Source organism: Marmota marmota, unplaced genomic scaffold, assembly GCF_001458135.2.
Source record: "Marmota marmota marmota unplaced genomic scaffold, marMar, whole genome shotgun sequence".
NCBI lineage: Eukaryota > Metazoa > Chordata > Mammalia > Rodentia > Sciuridae > Marmota > Marmota marmota.
In genome coordinates, this window is record NW_025999983.1 from 7,385,756 (window position 1) to 7,408,008 (window position 22,253).

Consider the following 22,253-nt stretch of genomic DNA (forward strand, 5'->3'; position numbering starts at 1 on the left):
TCACCTAGCCCGGGACGATGCCAAAAACACAACAGGAGCTGTGCCAACGTCTGCTCAATGAAATACGGAGCTCAGCTCCTCCCGGGAGTCTTCAGTTACCCTGACTCAATTCTAGATTTATTACCACACTCTCAGCTCCGTGAATTAATGGCTTTTTATTTTTAAAATGTCAAGGAACCCATTACAGTTGGCAGACCCTGTGCTTTAAGTGTTCTGTCACTCTGAAGCAAAGCATGCAAGCCCAGAGATGCAGCCAGGAGTAAAAAAGGCCCAGTCACTAAGGGAACACCATCCACTGTCCACTGTCAAGACTTCATTTTGAAATACTCTCAGAAGTTTTATTTTCAAAATAATACACTGGAATCATTTTATTTTATTTATTTATTTATTTTAAAAAGAAAGAGAGAGAGTGTGTGTGTGTGTGTGTGTGTGTGTGTGTGTGTGTTTTTCATATTTATTTTTTAGTTTTCGGCGGACACAACATCTTTGTTTGTATGTGGTGCTGAGGATCAAACCCGGGCCGCACACATGCCAGGCGAGCGCGCTACCGCTTGAGCCACATCCCCAGCCCCACTGGCATCATTTTAATTGTCCCAAAGAATATTCTAAAAATCCATGTTCTCAGTGCTCTGTGATCATCTCAGAGTGTTTCGCTTTGTTAACTTTCCATGGATAAATTCCCTAAAATCTTATCTTCAGACTGATGCAATTCACAAGCAGGTCTAAGTACAAAAGCTAACTGCTTAATATTTACCTTTCAAGTTTTCCTAGAAAGATGTTATCAAACCTGCAGGAAAGCTTTAGACCACTGACCTTCCCCTGGCAGGCCAGATTCCAGAGATTTCATGGACAGCTAAGGGAGTGTATCCAACAACTTACACCTCCACACAGCCTCGGGGCACGGGACTCCGCCAACCAGATCCCTAGGGTAAAATCTCCCACCCGACAGGCTCCTCAGACAGAAGGAGTCCGTTGATAAAGGCTGTGGTGGGAGGAGGCAGGAGGCCTCTCCAACCCCAGCTGGAAGTAAGCAGGCACACAAGCCCTGACCAGCCGACGGCTCAATCCCCCAGAAAGGCAAAAGAAAAGGTTACTACTGACAATTACAATTGAGTTAGAGGAAAACGCAACCACACATGTCCCCAGTCCGGCAAATCTAAAGCTTGTCAACCAACAGCAAGGTCACACAAAAACATTCACTGCCAAGGAGAGTGAGTGGGCTGGCTGGATAGTGCAGGAGACAAGAAATAACTCTCCAGGCAGCCGAACAGAACCTCTATGAGTCAAGGGAGCAGGACGGCATGTGGCAAGAGCGCAAGACAGGCCACCCTGGGAAGAATCCCTTGTTCTGAGACTAGATTTCACCACAACTCTTGGAGGAGTCTGAGTCGGAAGACCTGCGGACCCCCACTCAGGGCAGCCAGCAACTTCAGGCTGTCTCACTCTCCCAGAGGTTGAGGGACTAGCCGGACACCGAGGCTACTGGGTCGCTCCCACTTCTTACCTCACTGTAAACAGCCAAGGGGACATTCAGAGGGCCAGAATGTCCCAGCCTGGGAGAGGCTGTTTGCCGGCTTCAAACCCACTGTGACAGCGTGGCCGGCACTGTTCCACGCCTCTTGATCTTACTTATAAAACTAGCGAGAACTCTGAGATGCTAGTGCTGCAATTTATGCCTCCGAGGGTGTTAGCGTAGGGGACGTACATATTCAGTTGTTTTAAGGGAATAATTATCTTAAAAACCACTCCCAGGATCCGCTGAGCCAGCGTTACAGTACATGCAATTCTAAAGGGCTGTTTGGGACTCCCATAAGAAGGCCCGTCAGCTCCCTCTGCAAGTGACAGAGCAAAACTCACAAAGACTGCGAGCCGCCAACAGACTGGAGATGGACGACTGGGACGAATGTTTTACATGCACATAAGCCTCTGCCTTTTAAGGTTATCACACCATAAAAGGGGTAGTCATTATCACAGTGAAGTCAGGACAGAGGGCACGAGCTTTATTAAGATCTGCTACGGGTGACAGGGGGACACTTTCAGCAGTCACTGTGCTCTCCAGTCTTCGCATCTAATAAAGCCACCCCTACAGCAGAAACAGGTGAGCCAGGAGGGCAGGTCTCTGCACCATGAGCTCACAGGCTCCCTAAAAGCAAGAACCACCTGCAAACCTAACAGAATTCTGACTGCTCCGCCCACGACGGCTCTCAACGACGAAAGCCAAATGAGGAAGGCCCCAGTGGCCACCCACACCTACGGACAACTGAGAACTACAATTGTTTCTCTCAGGTCTTCATGTGGACTGACAGAAATTAAAGGGCACTGACAAAAACACAGATTGCACCCCCCCAGCCTACCCGCAAAACTACTCAGCACAGAGACCAGCACACTCTTCCCGCCAAGGGCCACAGGGTATATCTCAGGCTCTGTGGGTGACACAGATCGCCATCACATATTCTTTTTTTTTTTTTTTTTCAAAACCCTATAAAAATGTAAAAGAAAATTCTTGCTCGGCCGGTGAGCTAGAGCATGGTTGTTTGGAAAGTAACTGTTTCACAGGCAAAGAAACACACAGTCAGCTTGGCAAGGCAGGGTAAGGGGGCACTCAGAAGAACACCACCATGGGCTCCACGGGCATCCCAGCCGTCGAGACCGTCTGTGGGGCCAAAAGAGGGCTAGGGCCTCGTGGGAAAGCAGACAGGGCCAGCCAACTGGATGCTTTCTGATGACCACCCCCAAGTGGCTTTCAGCTTTGAGATGATTCTCCTGCCACCGACGGGAGTACTGTCCAACAGCTTAAGTTTTAAAACTTTAATGAAGTTTAAACCTCCCAAATATCACCCTTAATCCACTTTAACATTTTCTCACTGAGCACGCTTTAGGCTCTCTTCTGGAGGCAACCCTGCCTCCTCCACGTCACTGTCTTCTTCAACAGATGGTTTTAACTGAAAAATCAGTGATGATCTATTATTTGTCACTTGAATTTTTAAAAAACAGACATCTCTTTTTGCCCTTTCTTAAACTCTGTGATATTAGGCTGCCAGTAAAAAGTATTGATCAAGCCATCTGCAAGTGACCAGCTCTCAACAGTCTTTGATCCTTGAGAACAAAAAGCTAGCCAGGTGCAGCAGTGCACACCTGTCATCCTGGTGACAGGAGACTAAGGCAGAAAGATTCTAAGTTGAAGGCCAGCCCGGGCAACTTATCAAGACCCTGCCCCAAAACAAAAAATAACATTGAGTCTGACGGAGCTCAGTGGTAAAGCACCCCTGGGTTCAATCCCCAGCACCAAAAAGGAAAAAAACACTAACAGAAAAGTATGAGAAGAATCAGTTATCTCAACAGGACAAGCTGTTAGCAAGGCTCCTGTGGGAAGAGTAAATAGCCCAGTCCATGTGGCATAGCTTACTTCATTACACAGCTCCAAAAACTAGGAACTAAGTTGCCTTATATGGGTGAGTCGGTCTAGTTCCAATCTAGACCAAAACATCACAATCCATGACATTTTAAATGTCCTATCCTAAAAATAAGAACCACTCAGAAAAGTCTTTACAATTAAATCACACGGTATCTCTATTCAAATGCAGTTTGAAAACTAAAAAAAATTAAAAAATTTAAAAAAAAAAGATTTTCTCACCCCAAAAGGTTGGGATCAGTATTTCAAATCCTAAAGGTCCCCAGAAGAGACTTCACAATCATTGATCTTAAATTCTGTTACCTCTTTATTAGCTTTAAAGATGTCCTTCTTGCAGGCTGCAGTGGTCCTCCACTCAAAGTAATGCACACACTCTGTGGCAGTCACAAATTCAGGAGTTCCCTATTTTAAAAAAAAAAAAAATTGTTACCGTACTATATAAAGTTTCTTTTTAAAAGGGAGAACACAGTAAAGGCTACTAGCAATACAGAAGAAGACAGGGGACACAACAGCTTTAGTCAAACTAGGTCATCAAGAAGTTCCCACATGGAGAAATTTGGAGACAAAAGCTTCCTGAAATTCTGCTCGAATCTGAGTGTAACCAGTCCAGAACTGCTCCACTGCCCCACCACGCAAGCACAGCAAGCTCCTGGGACACGGTCCTCGGGGTCTTCTACTCCCAAACTCCAAACGTGCCCTGAACCAAATGCCAGCAAAATCAGGCGGAAAGCGTGACCTCATGCTTCTAGAAAAGGCTCCTGTGAGGAGCCTCCTGACACAGTCAGAACACCCACAGACTCCCATCTCTGACCAGCTCCTCCTGCCAGACTGACCAGCGCTGACTCCAGACTGGCCAACCATGACACCCGTGTGACATGCCACTCAGGAGAGATTAAACTTGACAGCCCACATGTAAACCAAAGAGCTCTTCACAATTCTGATTCTTGCTCCGTGAACACGGGATTCTTAAGGGAAACTAAAGAGCAGAGGCTTACTCTGTAACATAAACCTTCCCAGTTCATACTGCTGCTAACAGATTCTTTTCAGGTCTCAGTGTGAGTAACAGTGCAGCCCAGAGGCTGATCCAAAGTGAACAGCACTGGTTCTGTTTTCAGAGGTCTTCAGGTGAGAGCTCATGGGCCTGAAGATGCACCAGTCATAGCTTTAAATCCTAAAACGACACTTAGAAATGCCTTGGCAGTTTCCCTCAGCCTGACCTCCCACTCACCAGGGTTTTCCCACACAGGAAGGTGATGCTGCTCTGGATTCTGTGGCCTGTGCCTTGCTGATCACAGCTGTGGGTCGTGTTGAATTCCAGAAGTGACCTGGTTGCACTTTTCAAAAGAGAGTCGCCTATTTGGAGAGGAAAGAGAATGAGCAGGCTGTAAAACACACATAACCACAAAGCTATTTCCAAGGAGAAGCAAATTGAAAGCGGCACTACCATTTATCTGAAACCTCATAAACCTGCAAAATCATCCCTGCCCAGAATTCTCCACCTCAGGAATGGCATCCCACCCCGGCTAGGCGTTCAGGCCCAGACACAACCTGACTCCTGTCTTTCCAGCCTCTACTACCTTCGGACATCAGAAAGTTCAGCTGCTTGTCCCTCACTTCAAACCCATCCACATCTCTCCAACTCTACCACCTCGTGCCACAGCCTAATTGGTCCCCAGGCCTCCACCATTTTCTTGTCCCTCACCATCACCCTTCCCCATTCATCTTCGACCAATGTTATCTTCAAAAACACAAATCAAAATGTATAACTCAAATCCTTTAATGCTTCTCAATGCTCATGCATTTTAGAAAGGACAATTTTTTAGAAAGGCCTGTAAGTAGGGTGACTGTGTCTGGGTTTGTCTGGGACATTGCTGTAATAATTCAGAATAAACTACATAAAATCAGGGTTGGTACAGGAATATGTAAACTGACCAACAGACTAGAAAAGAGGCCAGCAGACTAAAGAGCACAGAGACACACCTGTATATCAAACTTTTATCAGGAGGAAGTCCTGCAGAGGGAAGTGGGGGGCTACTCAATAAATGGCCCTGGAAACAAAATGGTCATCCACAAGACAGTGACAAAACCGGATCCCTGCTTACCAATGTATACAAAAACCAACTATCAATGGATTGAAAAACATTAAAAAATCAGACTTTAAAAACTGTAGAAAATACCTTTCATGTCTTAATGTGGGCAAAGATTTCTTAAGAGTATAGGCAAAATTAACTCTTAGGAAATTTAACCAAAAACTAACCTAAAGGAACCAAATAAGTTATAAACTAGAAGATCCACAGAACTGGCAAAGAACTAACATCAAGAACATCCAGATATAGCCAGGCACTGTGGCACACGCCTGTAATCCCAGGGACTCAGGAAGCTGAGAAAGAGCTTCAAGTTCAAAGCCATCTTCAGCAATTCAACAAGGCCCTAAAGAACTTCATGAGACCTGATCTCAAAATAAAAGGTAAAAAAGGGCTGGGGATGTTGCTCAGTGGTTAAGCACCCCTGGGTTCAACCCCCGGTATCAAAAATAAATAAATAAATAATATCACCTACAATCACACACAATTATTTTTTTAATAATTTAAGAAAATACACGATGAATTACCTATAGCTGAGAGCACACCAAGGAGGAGAGAAAAGGGAAAGCCACTGTTTAGTCACAGTGAGTTCTGACATCAAAGGCAAAGAAAAGTCTAAGCTTCCAGAGAGAAAAGACAGAGAACAACCAATGTAAAGTGGACAGGACACTATCTGACATAAAAGAACCGTCCATCAATAGATAGGAAGGGGAGTTCTGTACCACTGGCCACCAAGTAACTACAAATCAGGCCACATGATATATCGTTTACAGCTACCTGGTTAGCAAAAATTAAACACTGAGCTGAAAGTACGATGATCCAGGGCTCTCCTATGTTGCTGGTGGAAATGTAAATTAGTACGACCATTATTTAGTTAGCAGGACAATCTGTCCTAAGATTGGATGCTCTTGTACCATGGCTGAGCTATAACAGTCTAGGGTATGCATACACACAAAGGAATGTCATGCTTACATAACTATCTGTAACAAGAAATGTGAAAGATTATCTACTGCTCTTCACGACAGTCAAAACCTGGAAACAACCCAGAGGCTCCTGAGGAGAAGAGTGGGGAAGTGCGCTGTTGTAGACACACACTACAAAATACTGCAGCAGTAAGAAGTGGCAGGCCACAGTGAACACCAGGGATATTTTGGCAACACACTATCACTATTATCATAAGTCCCAAAAAGTCATGCATAGCAAAAAGGTATAGTTTTAAATAACATTAATAATATACGTACCTGGTTTTTCTAGAAATAAGAGTAAAAAATTTTTGGATACAGTACATAGCAATAAAATCGTCTAAATACAGGATGTGAACTAATGACTATTCCCAATAGAGAAACAGGGAAGTGTGGAGGGGGAGCAGATGATGGCTGCTGTCAAGATCCTCCTTTTGTTAGAGATGGGTTTCACTGTATTATACAAAACAACCTGATTTTCAAGACGGAAAAGGTCAAGGTTCCTCCCTAGATTAACAATGAACATGACATGAACTCAGATTAGAGCTGGTTTAACCCCTCATTCACCTGAATGAGGCCCTGGGGAGGCAAGCGCGGGAGAGGCTGAAGAGGGCAGAGGGTGAAATAAGATGCCAGTGAGCAAGAGGTCAACCTCTTAGGAAAGCCCACAGCAAGGGGCTCACAATACGGCAGTTCTTTCTTGTGCCTCCATCAGTGCAAAGATCTGCCCGACGTCCTTCTCTGCCTGAATACCCAGTGTCTTTTGCAGAATATTTTTCCTGACCAGCTCATGCAAAGAGCACACAGCCCATCCTGTCGAGGCTTCCAGAGCTGAGGCAGTGGCAGGGTGGTGGGCGGGCTTGGGACAGGGCATGGACGTGGGCGGGGCCAGGTGAACACAGGAGGTGAGCAGCATGGGGGATGCGGAGGATTTTGCGGCCAAGCTTGAGGGAGACAGGGTAGAGGACATGGGCGAGGTCAGGGGTGTGACCCGGGAAAGTGGGGCGGGGCTAGGAAGCCAGGCTGGAGATAGAGCAACAGGCACTGGAGTACGGGTGAGGCTGGGGACAGGCCGCGTAGGAGGCAGTGCAAGGACAAGCTCCAGAGCAAGGCAGGGGCTAGCCCCACCTTGGGGAGCCCATGAATGCCTCCTGTCCCCGCACAGGGCCTCCAGGCCTGGGCTGAGCTCCCAGAGGCCCATCTGAATAGGCTGGCGCTCTGAAAAGAAGATGGACAAGGGCGCTGACCTGGGGCAGATGTACAGGCGCCTCCACACCCTCAGGTTGCTTCAGGTTATTCCATACTAGGGCCTCAGCTTTTTTTTTTATACAAGAGATTGCACCCAGAGGCACTTGACCACAGAGCCATATCCCTATCCCTTTTTATTTTGAGACAGGTCTCGCTAAATTGTTTAAGGCCTTGCTTAGTTGCTGAGGCTGCCTCTGAACTTGCCATCCTCCTGCCACGGCTTCCTGCCTTCCCTCACGGGGTTTCAGGCTGTGCCACCGTGCCAGGCACAGCTCCTCTTGACCTACTGTGGAGCCAGCTTTTGTGGCTGTTTGGAAAGTTCACCTTTTTTGCTTTCTAGCAAAATCATAAGTTAGTCTCTCGCCGCCCCTCAGGGTAGTGCATACCTCCCCCCATTCCCATTCTAGCTGTTACCTGTCTAGTGCAAACCAGAACTCTGGGACACAGCCCTGAGTAAGCACCCCAGCCCCAGGGTGGCCTGTCAGTACTCACAGCCATCAGTGCATAACATGTGGCAAGTTGTCTATCTACTTTAGGCTCTAGTATCTTCATTTATAAGATGAGGGATATGAAATCACTTATTTCAAAAGGCTGCTGAATAAATGAAATGTTTTATTTAAACACATGAGACCTGACACCTAAATGCAAACAAATGTTGTTTTTATTGTACACTCCAATTAGTAAAATCACATTTATTCAGATTACCCCTATGCTAACATCAACGTCACTCTCATTCATGAATGTGATTTGCTTTCCCTAGCTGAGGAAAAGGAGCAATTACCTCTGGGTTAAAGGTACATGTCCTCACTCTCTCAGGGGGTCTGAGGCTCTGAAAAAGGTATCTGTCGTGTATGTCCACAGGTGAAAAAGGACCCTAGAAACTGCTGATTCAAATCATGAGCCTAAACCATAACTTAGACTTGACTCATCTAGCTGCCTGGGTCTCTCCCTTGAGCAAACTACCCCCCCGTTAAAATCACCTCTCCATCACTATCACCAAGAATCTATAAAGGATCCAACACCTTCCAGAAACTACCACCTCCTTCCTGCCTTTCACATCCTACAGAACCTGGTCTCTGATTTTTCCAGCAACGCCCATCTCACAAGCATTCTCCTGGTGGCCTTTCTGCACCTGTGTCAGGCATGGTATATTACACTGCACTTCACTGCCCCCAACTGCCAGACACACTTCCATTAGCCAAAAACATCATACGCTGGTATTATAAACAAAGTCAAGAGTAAAACTACATTTTCCCCTTTCTGAAACCTAAACACCACTGGCCAACAGGCTCACTCGTGGTCTCTCTGAATCATCAAAAGATCCCAATGAGGAAATGGGCAATCTTCCCCCAAGTTGTCTACACAGATCACCAAGTCACACAACTGGTCTGACCCGGGAACCCAGCACAACCAGGTCTTGCTCACTGTCCATCCCGGGCCTCAGCTGAGGGAAATGGAACAGTCGGCCCTCCCAGGAGACCTGCACCTCTTTATCTGCATCTCTTAACACCACTTTCTAAAACACCCTTTAACTGTGTGCAGGAATCTCCATTCAACATGACAGACGGCCACAGTAAGCCCTCGCCCCAGACCCAAACAGCGCCCAGCACCCTCTTCTGACTACTGCTGGACCCTGCTCAAGACACCACAGTCTCCACTCCACCACTGTTCCTCATGACAGAACAGCACTGTCATCTGAACTGCCCTGGTCAAAAGTCACCTCGGAGACCACACTGTGTCCCCTCCTATGGGCATCTGCCATGACCCCACTCCATGTGACCTGGCAGAGTTGTCGATCCACGGGGACCCACAACCCTCAACAGGAAAGGGATCCTGACCCGAAAAGTAATTTGGGGAAATGACATGAGCCCAAGAAAGGAAAGGTGCACTTTCCCCTCCGAGATCACCACTCCTCAGGACTATTTAATTTTTCGTGTAAGCCTAAGGCCAGCAACTGGTCTCTGACCGTGAGGACGCACCACCCAAGAATCAGACACCAGAGAAGAAGGATGAAGGGCTCAGGGGAGGGGGCTGGACGACAGGAACCGGACGCACGGGGGCAAGTGGAGATGGCGCAAGAAGAACGTGGGAGGGAAGGGAGAGCCCTGCAGGAAGCATCTTTCTGCATTAAATACACATCTGCATAATTCTCCCCAATGTTGTTTTCATACGATCCACTAGACGGAGGGAACCTAATCTTATCATCTCATAGGGACATTCAAACTGGCACTTTAACTATTATAAAACATACAATGAAAGTACTATAAAATACTCAGTTGTGGACCCAGCTATATCACACTGCCTTCAACATGAAGCCATCTGTGAACTGATGTCCTGCCACCAGGGCATCTTGCAGTCGCTTATACTTACCCACTGAGCGGTAGGTGCCAGTCTTCAAGTCGTACATACAAACAGCACTGGACGGCCCACACTGACCGATGTCCACATTTCCACAGATGCTGATTTTATAAAGTATGCTATTTTTGGTATCAACAGCTTCCCATATAAAACTAGAAAGGAAAAAAAAACAACTTGTCATTGATTTGCCAATAATTAAACTTCTCTTATTTTACTTTCAAGTCATACTTGCTTAAACAACCACAAACTAGAAGATACTTTCTTTAACCAAAATACTGAAGCCAAGTATGTTAAGTTGAAAAGAAGTCAGAGCAGAAACCATTAAGTATCACCTCTCTCTGGGAAGATCTCCTTGAAGCCACCACAGGACCTAACAATCACCAAGACTAAAATCGACCAGTAAGATGATAACTGCTGAGGAATCACACCAACTATAAGGGAGTAACTTTTCCAATGGCCCAAAATGCTGAAAAGCCAAGTGAATGTTGGCTAACTAACTTTTTAGTTTTTGCAGTATTTAAAAAAAAAAAGTAGTTAAAACCAGTTCTGGCATGGAAGACAGCCAGTCCTGCTTCTGATGTGACCTCGTACAGTCACAGTGCAGATCTGAACTGACAGCATAAGCGGCAACGACCCAACTACCCGACTCCACGTGGGAGGAGGTCGGCTGGGGCCCACTCTCTGGAGTGTCTGCACTCCCTGTCCCCTCAGAGCCAGGCAAGCTGCTCCAGAATTGACCTGATGGCCAATGCACCTGCACAGGGAACAAAACAACTGGCTTGTCACCTTGTCCAATTATCCTGTTCTCTGCTCTTCCCTGGGAGAACGGTGTGTGTGTTGTCAAATGCAACCAACTCCCCAGCAAAGGCAGAAAGAGAAAGGGAGGACAGGGACTAAAAACTTACTTGCAGAATGCAGAACACCTGATTGCCTTTAGTTCAGGGAGACTGCCAAGGCCCGGCCTTCCGAGATGCGAGGGTGGGTGAGACCACCAGCCTTCACCTGCAGCTCACCCCTGCTGCAGTGCCCTCTGATGAAAGGAAGAGCTGGCTCACACAAGCAGCCACCTCCAGAGCTTTGCACCCCTGTCTCTGGGGCTCTGGAGCAGTGACTCAGCACCCTCTGAGCCTAGAATGTCTCCCACATAGCCTTGTCCAGCAACAGGGGACCACAACAGCCTTCTGGGGTCAGTGGCAAACAAGGCACCAGGCACCCCCGTGAACCTCTGTCTGGGGAGCAATCAGATCTACCTCCCAGCAGCCAGGGGAGGCAAGCACACACAAGCAATGCCAGGTCCCCAGCAGGCTTTAGCCAGGGAACTGCTACAAACCTGAAAAACAGGTTGTTGAGTGCCCAGCCTTGGGGTGACCACAGGTTTGACAGCAGTTACTCAACTCGACTTCTACATCAGTGAGAGCTCAGCTGCCTCCAGAAGTGAGGAGGATCAAACCTGAGAAAATCACCAGCGGATCACCCAGCACAGAGAAAACCGCCCCCACAGGATTCCTCCCCGCCCTGGGCCACCCTTACTCGCTGGTTCCCCCAAGTATTTCTTGAACCAAAAAGACAAAGGTCCCTGGCCTGCTGGACTGCATGTTCCAGGGAAAGGATGGAAAAGAGAAAAGTACATGAACACTCAGAACGATCCCACCTGCGGGCAGACGCCGACGGACACACCACCAGAATGTGGGAGCACCTGACCAGCCACTGCAGACTGGGGGGTCTCCTGAAATGGCAGGGACCTGACCAGCAGGACCAACCCCAGGGAAAGGAGGAGTGCACCAGGCAGACGACCAGCCACTGCCAGGTGCTAAGGCAGGGAACCTTCCACACTCACAGAGCAGAACCGAGCCAAGCGGGCAGGGGACAGCGGCAGGCAATGGGTGAGACCAAGGAGGTGGGAGACCCACCCACTCTGTCAGGCAGGGGCCGTGCAGATTACACCAAGCAGTTTTGACTTAATACCTCAAGTAAAGGAAGGTCACTCAACACTGAATTTTTCCTGAAAAGCTTAAGCTCAAGTTGTTATTTGTGAAGTATTAGTAAATTTTTTATCATTAATTATGGTTAATTACAGAAAAAAAATGTTAATCCCTTATTGAGGAGCCATGACTAAGTTTTTCCAATTACCAGTCAGTAGATTAGAAACCTCAACATGACCTCCTTACAGTACTTCACAGTCCTAAGCACATGAGAGATACCTAAAGGTATAATTTTAAATGAGTCAACCAGTAGGAATCCACCCTAAAGAAATTCACACAGGCCGGGGACAGTGGTGCACACCTGTGATCCCAGCTAATCCAGAGGCTGAGGCAGGAAGATGGCAAGTTCAGGGCCAGTCTAGGCAACTTAGCAAGCCCTATGTCAAAATAAAATAAAATGGGCTGGATGTAGCTTTGGGGTGAAGTGCTTGCCTAGCATGTGCGAGCCCTGGATTCAATCCCCAGTACTGCCAAAAAAAAAAAAAAAAGAAGAAGAAGAAGAAAGAAAGAAAAAAAAATCCACATAGCACCTAAAATGCTATGCTTTTCTTTAAAACCAGAAACACTACTGTTTTTGCAGAGTGATGTTTACATAAGGTAAGTATAAAAAGTATGTGTTTGTGAAGAAGATAAATGGAAAGGAGTAAAACAAGGGACATCGTCCTGGTCACCTGGAAATCAGGGTTCCTAGGCAGCTGCCTGGTTACAGTCCATTCTTTTTATGTTTGCATTTTTTTAATATATTTTAGTTGTAGATGGACACAATACTTTTATTTGTTTTTACTTATTTATTTTTAATGTGGTGCTGGGGATCGAACCCAGTGCCTCACGCACCTAGGCAAGCACTCTACCACCTAGGCAAGCCTCTACCACCTAGGCAAGCCTCTACCACCGAGACACAACCCCAGCCCCATATTTGCATTTTATTCCTTTTTTTCCTCAAGACTTATCAAAACGTACAGGGTGCTGGGAGCAGGCAGGACGGGTTATTAAAGCCCTCCACACCCTGGCTCTTCCCAGGGCTGGCGACCTCCACAAGACTCACACACCACAGCACACAGCGAAGCGCTGGGATCTGAGACCTGAGTCACATCACTTAAAAACGAAGGAATGGTCACAGCACATTTCTAAGCTGGCTAACAAGGCATCTGCAGGCTGTCAGTACTTGAAATACTCTAAAGCCAGTGGGCGCTGTGTCTGCTTTAAAACAAACACGCCTGGCGTCTGGCATCACGAAGACGGGCGCAGTCACTCAGCCAAAATCATCTCACTGGAAACTCGAGGTCACAGACGATTATGCGCTCTAGGGTACAGAGCCTGGGGGGATTTGACTGTCAAGCAGACACACTCCCCTAAGTAGCAAAGACGTCTTAAAAGCTACTGCATAATAAATTTAAATATAAATTTAATAAACTTTAATTTTTAATTTTAAGTTAATGAATTTAAATAAAAATAGCTAATAGCAGTTTTTAAGCATTTTTCTCCACATATCTGAAACTAGATGATTCTGGATTTCTTGCCAGATTAAAGTACAAGCCACCAGAAAGGCCTAGGCACAAATCATTCTTTAAAAATTAATACTAAAATGTAAGAGCACTAGGATGGTAAGAGGAGCCAGAGAATAAAGGTATCAGACCAAGAATACGACGATATCTTTGAGAAAATGACCTTTGGTCTAAAAGTCTATTAGAAACTCTCTACTTAAAGTGAACACACACAGCTAAAAGCAGCACCTCCATCCAAAGGACACAGCTCCAGGAGCAACCAGGCAAGCAAGGCGGCTTGGCTGGGACCCCAGGAAAGTCCTGCTAGACTAAGCTAGCTCAGCTTGCGAAATACAGACTTGGGGTGGTGCAGGGAAAACGCAGCAAACACATGAGATCAAAGAGAAAACTAAGCTATAACATTAGAACTTTGAATTTTAACAAGAACCAAAGCTCTGGAAGAAATACCGGCCAGCTCTGTGGCCTTTCGTCCTCACTCACTCATACTCAAAGTGGCTTAAATGTCTTTGCTACGGCCAGCAACCTCCCTGGCAGGACAGCAAGAGGCCCCCTGGCATGTTCCGGAAACTAACACTCCTTCCCAGAGGCTCTTCTAAGACCCTGCTCATCAACGGGGGCGGCAGGCAGGAGAGCTGAAGGCCGGGGAAGCAGCCGGCCATCTGCACACATGGCCGCCATCACTGCCCACTGTCCCAGCCCTGCAGAAGTCAGTCACCATCCTCGAAGAAGGCGCCTCCTCCAGGGAACACCAAAGCCCCCGTGAAGACCCCAGTTTTGAAAATTATAACAGCTAGCCAAATCCTCCCTGGTCCACCTCATCTCAGAGTACACCGCTGGCTAGCTGATACCCTCACGCTCTCAGGGCTCCAATCCAGGTCAAAGACACTGCATGCCACACGACACCTCTGGGCGACCTGCACAACCCTGTGAATCTGCAGCTCTGGCGCCAGCTTGAGGGCACCTCACCCACACCAGGAGCATCTTCCAGGTGGCTGTGACCCCACCACATGGACAGCAACACCACCCTCCCAAAACCACCACCAGCAAATGCAGAACCACTTTAAAAACAGAAAAACAGACATTTGTTCCTCACATAAAGTAAAAACAGAAGACCCTGGGATGGAGGCGGGAAGATCTCTGTTCTCACCAACCAATTCCTTCTCTGTGACCTACTCTCACCTGTGGCTCCCAAGGTCACTCTGGAGGTCACCTGCATTTCTGTCCCAAGAGAACCTTTATTCACCCATGGGTTGAGAGGGAAACCAAGGCACTGGACAAGGCTCACCCACGGGCGCTGACCCTGAGCCACACCTGCCCCAACCCCTGACACCATTTTCAATCTTCCAAGTTCCTCAGCTTGAAGTCAAAGACCCCAATGGTCAGTCATGAGGTGACAAAGCCAGAAATAAATCCAGGTTGGTCTGAGCCCCATGGGCAAGAGCTGAACCACCAAGGTAAACAGTCTCATTGTTTTCAACTTTGAATCATTTTCAGTTTTTAAAAAATATTTAGTTTGAATTACCACAGTGAAACTAGCTAAACATGCCACAAAAATTCAGCGTTTAGACTTTGTCACAAAGTGCCATTAAGATGACAGATTCCTGTATGGCATGAAGATTTCCAAATTCCTAGTACACCGTGCAACCAACCGGTGCTGTGTGATCTGATTCATTAAAACAATAATTACACGGAAAAACTCATCTCTGCGTATGGAAATTCCCTTCTCAAGTGTAACGTTCCATGGTAAGGAGGCAGGTGACTGCCAAAGGCTTGGCCCCTGCAGGGCGGCCTCCAGGGAGAAGCTACGGCCTCTGGATGCCCTGCACTGGCCCGTGGGCAGACTGCCTGCTCCCAGCCCAACTCTGCTTTCTCTTCTGTAGTCTGTGTTGCCAAACTCCAGAGGTGCTACCTCAGCCATCTACGCGACCTCTCCTGGCACCGCGTAGGCCTCCATAGGAGTGACAGCAAGTCCTGTCTATTTGCATCCTAGATGGTGGCAGACTCCACCAAGGAACCTCTACACTGTCTTCCTCCCTTCAAATTCACACCTTCCTTCAAGTTACTAAGCCAAATAGTAGAGTGTGACAAGTGTCATCAACAACCCAGGAAGGTCCTGCAAACCATCAGTCCAGCAGAAAATGGGGGAGGGGCAGAAGTCACACCAGCCAATGACTTCAAAAGGCAGCTCTGATTTTGCTGAGATACACCCTTGACCTGGGCAGGAGCCGAGCACACAGTCTGAGCCTTCCCCCTTCCAGAAAGCGCCACAATGCCCGCTCTCACAGGTGCTCTCTCTGCTCCTGCCCAGCCGCCCTGCAGAGCCGTGGCCATCCACACCTGTGCAGTGGCTGGCAGGTTCCATTTCGACCTCACTTGGTTTACATTTCTAACGTCCTGAAAGGTGTGGGCAGATCACCACCTAGAAGGACACACACAACTAAAAGCCGACTACCAACAACCCAGAGGTGGGGAGGCATCTGCTCCCACCTTCCCAGCACCATGACAGCCAATGTCACCCCTAGAGCCCACACTGGCCAGGCCCAGACCAAGCGAGGGGCAGCAGAGCTGCAGCCAATCTAACCAGCTAGCACTCTGGCCTTGCACCTGGACAGGCAGTGAAGAGAGACGCACAGCCACTGCCACTGACTGGCTTCAAGCCACTGTGACACCAATATCAAAAGTTCTCTCTCATGTCACCTCTGAACGCTTGTAAAACTGCAAGACATAATGTCGAGTTCTTTCATTTTTAAAACAGCTAACACTAAAAGTGAGTAAAATTCTATGGCCAAAATGTATGACATGCCCGATCCCTTGAAGGAAAAAAAAAAAAATCTTAGAACCCAGAAAACTGGGTTCCTCCCTTCCAACAGAAAATACTCAATGAACTATCATCACATTCTGTCCCCTCCTCATTTACTGTCACACACACTTTTTGGAATATCTCCAAGTTCCCTCATTCCCTGTGAGCCTTGGGGTTTTGGTGATGGGCGTGTAGCTGTTCAACATTGTATTACTGGCCTAGAATAACTGGCATATAGGGCGGGTACAACAGAACCAGTCATAATAATCATGTGTGAATCTGTAATTTAATTCCTTTAAAAAAAAAAAAAAAGAACAACAGTTGGCAACATACAGCGAACTCCATCCAGCTAGATGCTGTAGTCACCAGCAAGAGGAATGCTGTGAATGAGCCACAAACCCACACTTGGAGACAGGGGGGTGACAAGTCTTTCCAACCTACACATCCAGGTTTTCTAACAGAACACTCAGGACACTGTGCGCTCCTCACTGACCCTTGCTATTCTCAGCGTCCCAGCTCACATGGCCAGCCCGTGAACCTCAAAAATCTGGACCAGTCCCCTAAACTAAGAAAGAAGGCAAAGAGCAGGGAAGGGGGAGAGCACGGGAGGAGGGAGGGCCCCCAGGCCCGCCGCAGAACAGGGCCTGGCCCCTGCTACGGACAATGCTCTGCTGCAGACTCGAATGAGGGAAAAATCTAATCTGGCACGATGGCCCTACCCTGGTGTGAAGCTGGGGAATACAGGAGTTTGCCACAGCGCGGCCCAGGCTTATATAGGAAGTACTTCACTTCCTACTCTAACAAACCCACAAAGCAGGATAAAGATAGGAGGCCTGTTTTGTTTTTTTTTTTTTTAAAGGCACAAAGTGCCAGGCATTACAGCCTTTGGTTTTCCTAGACAGTCACACAGGGTCTGGAAGGGGGAAGCTGGCTGGACAGGGGGCCCAGCTGGAAGCTCTACATCAGCCATGGCCTCTAAGTCAGCAACAGGCCTAAGGGAACAGGGCAGCCAACGGGGGCCAGCATCCTGAGTGTAAGTGAAACAGCCAGGACCGAGACAGGGCCCTTCTCCCAACAGAGGGAAGGGCCCCAGGGCCCGAACCCTGGCCCTCCACTGAGCAACAGGCTGGGGAGACTCACCTAGTCTCTAAGCCCTAACTTCCTTGTCTAGAAAACCAGCTAACATGCAAGGTCACTGTGAGGGACGAACCTAGACCAGGAACACAGGGCTTCTGAGACCTGGGATCCAGGCTTTCGTCTGGATCAAGAGGATTCAGACTGCTTGAAAGTTGAGTTTTCAAAAAGGTAAGTTAGCTTAGGCCTCCCCAAAGATGTCACATGACACTGGGAAGGAACTAGAGAGGCAGGTGGGGAGGGTGCGGTCTGTCTGGGCACAAATAACCCAGCTGCCACAAAGCCTTGTAGGTTCAAACAGCAACTCTTTATTCCCGAACTCTCACCGGCCTCTACACACACTTCCCGGGTTCACATTCCCTCCACCGGGCTCTGCGTGCCAATTCTCCCAGAACCCCTCGAGAACTCAAGGGGAACTTCAAAGTAGTGGGCGCCTGAGGCAGCAGGATCCGCCCTAATCCCGGAGCAGGGTCACCTTTCAACCATTCCCTCTAGCAAAATGCCAGCGTCATTCCGACTAAACTGTGGCTCTCAACACTGGGCCACATCAACAGAGCCAATGGAGCTGGCCTCAAGTCCAGGGCATAGAGGTGACACAGACACACATACAAGTGCGTCCTGGGGTTTCTGCTCAGGGCAGGCCAGCAACTGGGCCTCCCCCAAAACCCCATGCCACCTAGCCACCAGCTACTGTCACCAGAAGAGAGCCCAGAGGAGCAGGGAGACACAGGACACACTTCCTCTAGAGGCTTGGCTGAACTGAGCTGCCAAGTGCCCTTCCCAACACAAAGGCACGGCCACTCCCTGTGCTGCAGCTGGACAGGCCAGTGTTTCCACCCCAACCTGCTCCGTGAGATTTCCTAAGATGAGAGTCAGGGTCTGGGTTCTGGCGCTTTGCCGCTCCTCTCCCCACGCGTGGACGACTGGAGCTAGCCAGCCCCTGCTCAGCGCAGTCCCAACCCTGTCCTATGGCCCAAGGATACAGAAACCCTCCTGGACCCAGGCCCTTCCTGTAGAGCCCTAAGCACAGGAAGGTCAGCCTTCTAGGTCCACAGTGCTAATGAGGCCACCAGGTGCTGGTCCTTCACAATAGCCAGTTAGTGGACACAGGACAAAAGTCCCTGCTTTGAAGATGCAGGGGTCAAACCTTGGGACAGGCACTTGAGCCCAGCAGAAACCAACACCCAGCGGTGGAAAGGGAAACCTGTTCAAAACAATCAGTTCTCACCTTGTGCTCACAGAAAGGGGCTGCCACATGTCACCTACCAACAATCTGGGCACTGATTCCTGAGCGACTTCTGAATGCTCTCCCTCCACTCTCTTGCTGCTCAAGGTGCCACACCTCACCCCAGCCTCCTGAGGCCACCACCCAAGGTCACAAATTCAGAAAGTGGCCAAGCTAGTGAGGCCTGCCCTGCCCCAGGGAACGAGCTATCTCCACCACATCATGGCCAACTTAAGGGGATAACAAGCAGCTGAGCACTAAATCCAAGCAGTTAGAACCTGCACATCTCCATCAATCTAGCAAAACCTCGGAAGGCCTCAAAGTCACCCGGTGGCCTCTGGCCCCAGCTGACTCTGGTCTCTTTTGTCCCCGCCGTCCCTTTCTCCTGCTGCCCCAGTGCCTCAGCCACACTGGTGTGTCCCAAAGAGGTCCTGGAAGGCTCCTCCCTGAAAGGGGGCACTTCACAGAAAGGACTGGGGACATGTAGAGAGCCCCCACAGCCCCAGGGCCCCCAGGGCCCCGCCCCAGGAGCACGCTGTCTTCTCCAAAGGTCCATGGCGAAGACAGAAGTGGTGGCTTCACTCTGCGTGTGGAAAGTAACACTTGCACAGGGACAGGTGGAGGGAGGAGGTGGGGAAGGATGGGGTGACTCATGGGGCCTCCCTGTCATTTCTAGGAAACCCGCTTTGCTAGCACTTCTCTTCTGGGGGCTTGGTGTTCTATTTGCAGGCCAGGGTGTGTCGAGGGAGGTTTTCACTTTAAGTATAAAACAGCTGTTTTAAGATTCATCACTGACTCTGGAGGAAAGCTGAAGTACCCAGATGGCACCAGATTAACTTTTACACACAATCGAAACCCTGTGGTCAGGCCTCTCCTGCTGGGGCTCTGCTCCATGACATACACTGGGTGAACGATTCAGGCAAAAGCCTCAGCTTTCCTCTCCAGGCGCCCCCCAGGCAAACCCAGTGGCAAAGGCCACTGCTCAAGGTTGACACATTCCCTCACCTTTCCCTTTGTCCTTCTGGATCCTAAAGTCCACTGTCTCTCATCTCCCAGACCCTCTGCTCTGCAGCTCTGCTCCTCTGTGAGAGGCAGGAATCTGCCCCCCATCCGGAGGAACTGCCCTCCCCAGCGCCTTACTGAACAATGGTTGCCCCAGGGGATCTAGAAGCCCACAAAAGGAAAAAGAAAAATCCCTCCAAACGACTCTAGCTGGTCTGACCAGCCAGCCTCATGCTAACAGGAATGGGAGGGCCTGGGAACCCCACCTTTGGAGGATTCATGCAGACCTGCCCCCCTGCACTGGCCAACAAAGAGACATGATGTGGCCTTAGGCACCTCCCGAACCTGGCCAGCAGCAGCTGGTCTTCAGCTGCACAGCCAGGTGGGGTTAGGGAAGTGCTTTCACACCAACCTCGAGCCTGCGAGCTCTTCCTCCCACCCACAGCACACGTGGGAGCACTCACTCCCGCCCTCAGGGAAGCCTGGGTAGGTCCAGGTGAGGACAGAAGCCCTCTGACGGCTGACCCCCCTGCAGAAGCCACGGGGACTTCCTGACTTCTTCCACAGACGGACAAGGAGGTCTTCTCTTCTTCCCCTGGGCAGTACAGCCACAGCCACTGCCTCCTTCTGTCCTGGCCACTCACTGCAGGAGCTGGGTGGAGCAGGAAGGGACGCAGGGCCCTCTCCAACACACGGCACCTGGCACCCACCCAAGCCCCACACCTCTTATCAAGCTCCTCATTGTTCCAGGGAGTTTGAGCTGGGAGGGAGCCCTGGTGACTGCAAAACTCAGAATCTCAGAATTCTGGATGAAAAATGGACCTGGAGAACCACAGTCTAGTGGCTTTAAAACTTTTTTCAAACAGTAGAAACCTTTCTTCCGCAACAGGAAGCTCACATGGAGAGTCAACAGACAAGCAGCTGTGCTGCCAGCTGAGGCAGAGTCTCCAAGACACCAACAGAGAGCTCCTCATGCCTAGTGACAGGCTGGAAAAACCAATCACTGATCCAGGGCGGGACCCCAACGGGTAGAGCCACCACCCCACTTCTGCACATCTGGAACACTCTAACTCCCACACCAAGCCTGAAAACATGGTGGCAACCCCATCTGACTCAGGAGGAAACCAAGACCTTGAGGTCCTGCAACTCGCCCAAGGCTTGGGGAAGAAGCCTGGACACAAAACCAGAAAAGTGACTTCCCAAAGTGACTCTCACCCGTCCTGAGGAGGAAGACCGGAGAGAAGTGATCTGACAAAGCCAACTCAACCCTCAGGGGCAGGACACGGACGCTGCCAATAGCCATGAGCAGGGTCAGCAGCTGCTCCCAGCAGGAACAGCACTGGGTGATAAGCGGGAAGATGACAAGAGCTCAGGACCCAAGGCCGGCCACCAGCATGCCCGCCCAGCGCCCCTCCCTCCAACACAATGTATAGCCATGGTCCAACGACTCCCAGCCCTGCACAGCTGCACAAGGAAGCAACAAATGTCCCTGAGGAGACGCTGCGCAGAGCAGGCACAACCACGCATCACCGGCACCAGGAGGGCACAACACCATGAGGTGACAAACTCCCAAGGAAAAGGAAAGCAAACGGCCCTCAGGCAGAACCTGGCAGTGTGTACTGGAGGGTGACAGAGGCAGCCATGAGCACACATCACCCTGGGCCAACGGGAGGGCAGGAGTGCAGCAAGGACTCGCCTTCAACCCTGTCCAAAGTGGCAGCCAGACACCAGTGCCCAGCAACCCGCCAGTCAAGAGGAACAAAGTGGGTCGGGGGAAAAGCTTCACAGCACAGCCAGAACTCTGACCCACACCAACTGTTTCTTCAAACACATACAACACCCCGACGTGCCTAGGTGTGAGACCACAGGGGAAACTCCACCACACTTACTGCACAACCCTGGGGTAGGAAGGAGTCCATTCTGCATTACTGTTACCAAAAGCTCAGTCCTTGTCCCTGATGCCAACCCAATAATGAGGACAGTTTTGAGAAAAAGAAAAAAGAAGGTTTATTGCTTTGCTAGCAAAGGAGAAACACAGGGGACTCCTGTCGCAGAGGCCTAGATCCTGCCCATCAGCAGGGACGGGCTTTTAAAAGAGGTGATTCAAAGGCTACAGGCCACGAGTTCTCTGTGGAAGTGGTGATTCACTTGTTAATTTCTGAAATCTCTGGGTGCCATCCCCAAAGTCTGGACTACTGGTTCCTGTGATGGGTGTGTGCTCAAGGGTAGATAAATCTGCCTAAAATGGGGAAGAAAGGTAATCCTGTTTCCCCTGAGAGTAGGGACGGGGAGAAGTTTGGGAGGAGCAGGGAGAAAGGAAGAGAAACATGTCCATTCTAAAAATAAACTGCAGTAGCAGGGCAGCAAGGGCTGTATTCAAAGCCTAAAGTGGATGCTGTTACATTACTACAATTCAGCACGTGAGGCAGGTGACTTTATAAAGAGATTTATTCTACTCATGGTCTTGGGGTGCAGGACCAAGGGGACCCTAGTGGTGATGGAGCATTTGGGGGGCTCTCCCGTTTCCTATACAGTCACCAG

General features: G+C 49.2%; 1 protein-coding gene across 1 annotated transcript in view; it reads right to left on the reverse strand.

Moving 5' to 3' along the window:
* Positions 1–22,253, reverse strand: part of Igf2r (insulin like growth factor 2 receptor) — a 96,185-nt gene that overhangs the window by 67,938 nt on the left and 5,994 nt on the right. The window contains exons 2-4 of the mRNA XM_015498684.2: positions 10,077–10,216; positions 4,641–4,765; positions 3,716–3,814 (exon numbers count right to left, since the gene is read on the reverse strand). Of these exons, the coding sequence (XP_015354170.2) occupies positions 3,716–3,814; positions 4,641–4,765; positions 10,077–10,113 (261 nt within the window). The 5' untranslated portion in view covers positions 10,114–10,216. The remainder of the gene's footprint in view (positions 1–3,715; positions 3,815–4,640; positions 4,766–10,076; positions 10,217–22,253) is intronic.